Below are 7117 nucleotides of genomic sequence, written 5' to 3'. Positions count from 1 at the left end.
ACTTTACCTGGCGCCAACCTAATAAAAGATCGAAGTACCAAATGCTTAGGTCACCCGAGAGAGGCCTACGGGGCATTACGAGATAAAAAGCTCCTAGGCCGTGGGTCAAGACCAGAGAGCTACAGGTACACCTGGGGCAACAGAGCACTCAGGCGGGGTCGGGGCAAGGGCAGCACGTCACGGAAGTTCTCAGCTTAATCTTACCAGCGCTATATCTTGGGTGCGCGATATGGTGGGACTGTCTAGCACAGACACCCCCAAGCATCCCTGAGTTACAGCAGCTGGCGGAGGCAACGCAAATCGGGGAACCGGCAAGTTATTCCGCAGAAGTCAGGCAGCTAGTAGACCACCTCAGTGAGCAAGCCAGGGAGGTGGCCAGTGAAGCTTCAATGGAAAGAACACCCACCCAGAGCTCTTGCAATGTGGATGGCTGGGCTAACGCTAGCATTCGCTATCTCCATAGCGCTTGCTCAAAAGGTCCGGGGTTATACTGGTTATTAATACGAGCCTGAAATTGATGGTAAAAGGTATACTACGCAAGAAGAGCTCCTCCCCTTAGCTTAGGAAAAAAAAGTCGAGTAGTCGTAATTCGAAAAAAATGAAGGTGGGGCTGGGCAGTAGCACCGAGATCTCATAGAGGAGGCATTTTTCTCGCGGGCTCCCTTTTAGATGTGGATTTAGGTGGTTTTTTTTTATGCAAGACGAGTTAAATGGGAAAAGAAAGGTGGAGGTTGACCTGCTTTGTGACAGATGTGGAATGGAGCCTGAATCTACCATTCATGTTTTAAAGGGCTGCCCCTGGGCATCTGGCATTTGGCTACTCTGCCCATTAGCCCTTCATACTCAACAGATGCAGGCTCTCAACTTCTCAGATTGGGTGAAGGAGATGGGGAAGTGTCTTGATGAAGAGCAGCTGGAACTTATGCTAGTAGTTGCATGGGCTTTATGGAGTGATATAAATTTGCTGCTGTTCCAGGACATACAGAACTATCCTGTGGATGTGGTGAACAAAGCAATCAGCTTCTTCGAAGAGTATAAGAAGGAGAAGCTAAAAATAGTGCAAACACCTATAGGTTGGCAGGCCCCACCCCATGGTGTTTATAAGATGAATACTGATGCTGCAATTTTTAACCAGCCCAGCAAGGGATTGGCTGCTTGCTTCATCCCGCCCTTCCCTCACCTGTCCCACGTGCCATTGATTTAGATGAATTAGCTGTTGCCGTTGGCGCTCTTCTCTTTTCTAAAGCAAGGAATTTCCTTTCATTCATAAGTAACACAAGAATTTATCAAGGTTGCAGGCAAGGCTACTAGAGAAGGGGTGAAACCAGCCAAGGGCGGGCTCCAAGGCGACAATAGCAATCGAGTGGCCAAGCGTTGAAAGAGAGGGAGGGCTAGCGGCAAAAAAGAAGAAGAATAACATAAGTTATTGAGGGGAGATCTTTTCACTCTTTCTCGATGCAATAATAGTCAGTCTAGTGACTTCTTGATAGCATTGGTCTCGGAAAGCCCTCCCTCGGTACCGGGCTAAGGATAGAAGCGATTCCACCGGAGTGAAATTCCGTACTTATCCCAGCTCTCAAGGAAGATTGGAAGTAGGTACCTATGTCATGCTGAATTTCAAAGTAGTTTTGAGGTAATCGATGGCATATTGCCTAGAAGCGTCAAAGACAGTGATCTATTTCGGTGTCGATATCGGCTCTGTTCATCGACCTGACTCTGTTTATCTCCGACTCTTTGTCCCGATCCGGTAACTACACGGCTTATTGTGGTAAAAGAGAAAGTCAAACTCACAACTCTTTTTCCTTTTCTCGTGCACTTTCCTAAGGGCTACGTACTTCACTCCATTACCTTCTCGAACTCTGACACTTCTCTCATTGTTAAATTGATATCTAAGCCCCTAACTTTGGCAAAGACTACTCGCTCGCTTTAAAAGCAACTCCATTGAGTCCTGTCAGATCGTTTATATAGAACCTTTATTCATATATGACCTTAGAAAGGTTCTGAAAGAAGAGTTCCATTCGATTATCCGGGCTCATTGCCTAGTCCCTCTAAACTATCTAAAGCCTGGGGATTCTCCTTACCAGATGATCTCCAGCCTGCATTGTGCCCCTCTCGGATACCCGGTCGACGTCACTCTTACCTAGGTAGACTGGCTATCCAACTGAATCGAGAGCCCAGCTCCCACTACTTCTTCGTAAGTGAGGTGAGGTACTTCTTTTGAATAGGCAGGGTTGTTCTAGGACAAGTGACGATGCTGACACCAAGGTTGCTTGCAAAGCATCGGATATGCGAAAGAGGGAGAATGTGCTACATCGGATATTGCTGTAGTTTATGAAAGAGCTGTAGTTGATGCTAAAGCATCGGTTACGAATGACCCAATCTATCTATGGTAACCACCCTTACTTTTAGTAGATGGAGATGCGCACCTAGGAAAGACGGATGAAAGAGAACCTGCCCTAAGAGATTGGCATAGGCCTGTGGGCCCGCTGCGGTAGAAGGCCTTTGCTGGCCTGTCGATCTATCCTGATTCACTTACTTACGCTATTTCTGACTAGAGAGAGGGCTTAGATCGGAGAGGAGCAGCTCTTTTCTTTTTCACATAAAGCAGTGATGAATGGGACGGAGCTGCTACAATCAATAGCTTCAGCTGCTTTATGTATTGGAGCAGAGGTGGCAGTTAGCAGCAGGAACAGGACCAGCAACTAGGGTTGTTCACAGAGCAGCCGTCTTTCCCTCTCAAGCGGAGAAGACATCAAAAGAATCTTTATCTATGGCTCTACCAGGGAATCCTAGTTAGTTATAGGGTTCTGAACCAGAGCAGAGATAGGAAAAAGCATATCCTATGTATACTGAACCTGAGCTTGCTTACCATAGGACTGCTATTGGATAGGTTTACCTTTTTTCTCCAACTCGCTTATTATAGTGGGAAGCTCGGCTGGTAAGGGATTCTATTAGGATAGGACTCCAACTGTAAGAACTGGCCTTAGTACTGCAGCAATTGGAAGGAGAACTGAAAAGACCTTCGACCATTTCATTTGGTAGCACGTTTAGCTCGTTATGGAACGTATTGTTAGAACTAGAAGTGTTCTTAGTCCAGGTAAGAGTCCAATGCTAGATTAATAATGTAAAATATGATATATCCTCAGGTATTTAATTGCTTGTTTGATAGAATAAGAAAGAAGTCTGTTTCCTATTGATAGTGGCACTCCCACAGGCTGGCGGGGAACTCCCATATGGATGGAGAAGAATTCATATATAGGCTATAGGCTTGAAAAGAGTGCTAGCTTTCGTTAGGCCTTTCTTTTCCTAAAGATAGGATCCCACCTTCCCTCATTCTGAGCAAGAACATCTTATTCAATTCAACAAGTGCTACCCACTAATCTAATCTCAGTCGAATGCTCCTTAAGTTTAAGGTTCTAGGGACTCCACCAGGGCACGGGAACAAAGGCAAGAGGAGCCGAGAGTCGGGAAAACTCCTTAATTAATAAGTTAATGCGGATCCGGAAGTCACTTCGTTCCCCAGCCCAGACTTCTTTTCCTTCTAGGCTTCCAGTAGCCCTTCCTTCACCAAGAGAAACCCTAGGAGAAGACCATGCTACCATAGAGAAGGGAAAGCCCACCTCGGAATTTGACCATGAGTTCACAGCTTAGGATCAGAAGGAACCCATCCCGTCTTTCATTAAAGCAATGGTCTACGACTCCGCTGCTTGCTTAGGATAGGAGAGCTCCTTTGTTATTTTTGTTCTACCGTTAAGAGAAGGATCACAAGCCCTAGTCCCAAGCTAAACAGCATATTTCTTCATCTGCACCGGAAAGGGATTCATGAGCAAGAGCTTCTTTTTAAGCTTCTTCAACAAAAGCAATTCTCTCTCCTTCCGTACCTGTTCAGCCGTGAACCACTTGGCTTCTGTGGCGAGAACATTTCCCACCCTACTCTGTAGAGAGAGCTTTTTCCCTCTTCTTCGGGCTCTCTTTTGGCCGGTCTTCGGTTAACACCGGCTGTCGATCAGGAATGAGGTCGTCGATCTCCAACTCAACCTCAGGTTCAGCCGCCTCATCCAAGATGGAGGGCTCTTTCAATCTCAGCTGATCAACATTGAAGACGGGGTGGGTGGCGGGCAGTTCTAGTTTGAACGCATTCTCCCCTTCCTTCTCTTGCAGAGTGAATGGTCCCGCAATGGTTTAAGCTTGCGGTTGGTACCCCCCTTCCTTAGGCAACTTTAACCACAGTAGATCTCCCACCTGGAACTTATGATCGGCGGTTCCGTCTCGGTCGTGCCTTTGCTTCTGTTGCCTCTGCGTTTTCTCCTGAGTATCAGCAACCTGCCCATGGTACCGCCGTTCTCCAGGAAACTAATGGCTCGCAGCTGTTCAGCCGCTTCTCTAGGAGATAGGAGATGTACCGCTGACTGGGTTCAGGACACAACCATCGTCCGAACCGTCTGCTACCAAGTCCATGGGGGCCTTTGGTTGGAACCCATAACAAACTTAAAAAGCACTTCTGCCGGTCGACAAATGCGTGCTCCGGTTGTAGCAGTGTTGAATGAACGGCAGGTTTGGAACCAGACCGGGTAACTTGAAAGGTGGTCCCGATGTTCGATTCTCAAGAACCGACGGTTCTATTGGTGACCCATTCAAAACAAAATAAGCTAGCCGCTTTGACTTTGATTAGCCAATCGAGTGCGGGGGGTGCGGTGCTCCTCTTCATTTGTTCCCGTTAACGACCACAAAGCCCTTAACTGCTCCTCCTCGCTACTTGCCCTTTTTTACTACAAAGGTTTGACTAGCGCCCGGCAAAGGAATGATTTTTTCCCAAAGCCGACTTCCTCCTTTATCGAGCGGCTGTCTCTGTTGACGATAAAAGCGATGGTCCGGGCTGTTTGAAATAAGCGGTCATTTTGGTCAGTCTCAATACCACGTGAAGCGCGTGATCACCCAGATTCCTAATGCCTTCTATATCTTAATTATATATAATAACTTATCGACGTCAGCCCTTCTATTTTCCTATCTTCACCCTTCCTACTCCAGCTAATGGAAAAATGCCTTTGAATGGTCGTAATCGTCGACAACCCAACCGACGTCCACCATAGGCTCGGCGAGCTGTCCTCCTAGATTTCCCGATGGTAATGCCAGGGCCTTTACTGACGACTCTTGATGCCAAGAAGGAGACCGACTAGACGAGACAGACCATTGTTCATAGGTTGGTTATAAGCCCGGAGATCGAATCTGATTCATCCCCTTTGAGAGGGATTCTCGTGTCAACCATAGGAAGAAGAACTCGGTTACTCATCTTGGATCAATAGCTTTGTGCTGATCTACGAACGACCCTTCTTATTTTATTTCTACTTCTTCAAGTCTCCATCATCCCGATCTCTCTTTCCGGGGTTGCCTGTCCAAAGAAAACAGAACCTCTTCTAGTTCAAGGTCGGAATCCTCAAACCAATCAAAATATGATTTCTAGTTCACTATTCTTATGATAAGCAGTTATGTCTCATTCATGTGATGAGAAATATGAGAATGAAAATTAGAAAATGGAACATCTACGGCAGATTCTGTGCCCCAAATCATTTATACTTATGAAACTAAGCGGGCGGACCCCTCTCCAATGGAACAAAGGGGATCCGTAGGGCGGGCTCACTCACATACTGGATAGGTGGCTCGGAATGAGAGTGCTAGTTCCGTTCCCTCGGGGAAGAGAAAGCACGAATCTATTACAATCTTAGTAGAGAACAGAGGAGGAATGCCAGTACTGATTCTCTGAACTTGAAGCTCGCTCTTCGACCCGTACCGTACCCTGTACACTCGGCTATTCTCCCGATTCAACTCCCTCTGTCTACGCTGGGAAAAGGGCTGCCAGAGTAGAGTGAGGGCTTTGTCTCTTTCTGTTTGTGCCAGCTGGCCCTGACCGAATGTTCTGACTCCCGGTAATCGAATGGGTGGTAGTTGGGTTGGCTTTGGCGAAACTTTTTGTCTATGAGCTGTTTTGACTGCTTTCTTCCCGTACTCGGATATTAAGAAGCCGTAGGGATTCACTCATTTCATTGCCTCAGCCCTTCAAGGTGGTGCACAGCCACCATACCTGATTGCTTTGTGTTTCAAACTCCCCTGCCCCATCCTTTGACCCTGCTTGAATCCAGGGTCAGAAGAAATCCCTTGAAAGGAAAGGCAGGCTGGAAATGAATGGTTTCCTAAGATGTCTTTTACCCTGTCGCTTGCCTATTTACCCAGAGAGAAAAAAGATTCGAACGGGAAAAAAGAGATCCAAAAAAGTTAGATATTTCTACCAGTGGTCATTATAGCTTCTCCTTCTGATCCGACAAAATGCGCAAAACCCATGGAAGTTACAAAAAGCATGGATCGAAGAATATAGTTCATTTGCTTTTTTTTGACAATTGTGCCTCAATCTTCAACGTTTCAAAAAGTCATCTTTCTGAGTGCGCTTGACCGCCTTACTTTACTCGCGGTACACTTACTATATTCCGCAGAGGTTGGCTAGAGCTTATTTCACAGCAAGACTGAATGGAATTAGCCTCGTAGAACTGAACTACCTTGATCTAAATCTCTGGAACTCACAGAAGACCAAGGCACATCCTCTCAATTCAGCATAAGCTTGGGATCTTTCTTTCCTCAAAGCTAAAGCCCTTGAAGCCAGGTCTTTTTTCTCTTCTTTAAAGCCTGGAGCTAGTGTATGAGTTTATTATATCGTAAGTAAGTTGATATTGTCAGTTTCCTTGTTCACAAGACTCTGAAGCTTATCTGCTAAATCAGAGTGAAAGAGAAGACTGCTTTCAAGGCTTGTTGAAAAGAAAAAGATGTATCCTAGGACCTTCACCACATTCACAGGTGGAAAAGAGACCGTCCCTTACTCATAAGCAGGAAAAGATCTAACTTGCCCTATCAAAAGACCTTTTTATGAAAGATTGATCCTGTCGCTTTCGTGTCTATTCAACTGTATGGATCCCCAGCTTTCCAACTGCCTTCTTTTCAGAAGGACTCTAACTGGCGAATGAAACTCCAACTCAATCTCCTGGAAAGAGAAGAGGACAGGCTGGAAGTGGGTGGGACTAGATCCCCAAGCCCAAGGAACTAGTATTCCAGAATGAAAGTACTCCAACTG

The 7117-nt window shown here is 46.2% G+C and overlaps 1 protein-coding gene across 1 annotated transcript; it reads left to right on the top strand.

The window, feature by feature from the left end:
• Positions 1-757: 757 nt before the first annotated feature.
• LOC146875222 (uncharacterized) lies at positions 758-1204 on the top strand. Its single transcript, XM_085669611.1, has one exon. The coding sequence runs from the start codon at positions 758-760 to the stop codon at positions 1202-1204; it is 447 nt and encodes a 148-aa protein (XP_085525737.1).
• Positions 1205-7117: the final 5913 nt, after the last annotated feature.

The sequence above is a fragment of the Vigna unguiculata genome, unplaced genomic scaffold (assembly GCF_037176805.1).
Source record: "Vigna unguiculata cultivar grain cowpea cultivar isolate G323 ecotype 2 unplaced genomic scaffold, ASM3717680v1 ptg000151l, whole genome shotgun sequence".
NCBI classification, from domain to species: domain Eukaryota; kingdom Viridiplantae; phylum Streptophyta; class Magnoliopsida; order Fabales; family Fabaceae; genus Vigna; species Vigna unguiculata.
Note: the sequence above shows the minus strand (reverse complement) of the source record. Positions and strands in the feature narration are given on the sequence as shown.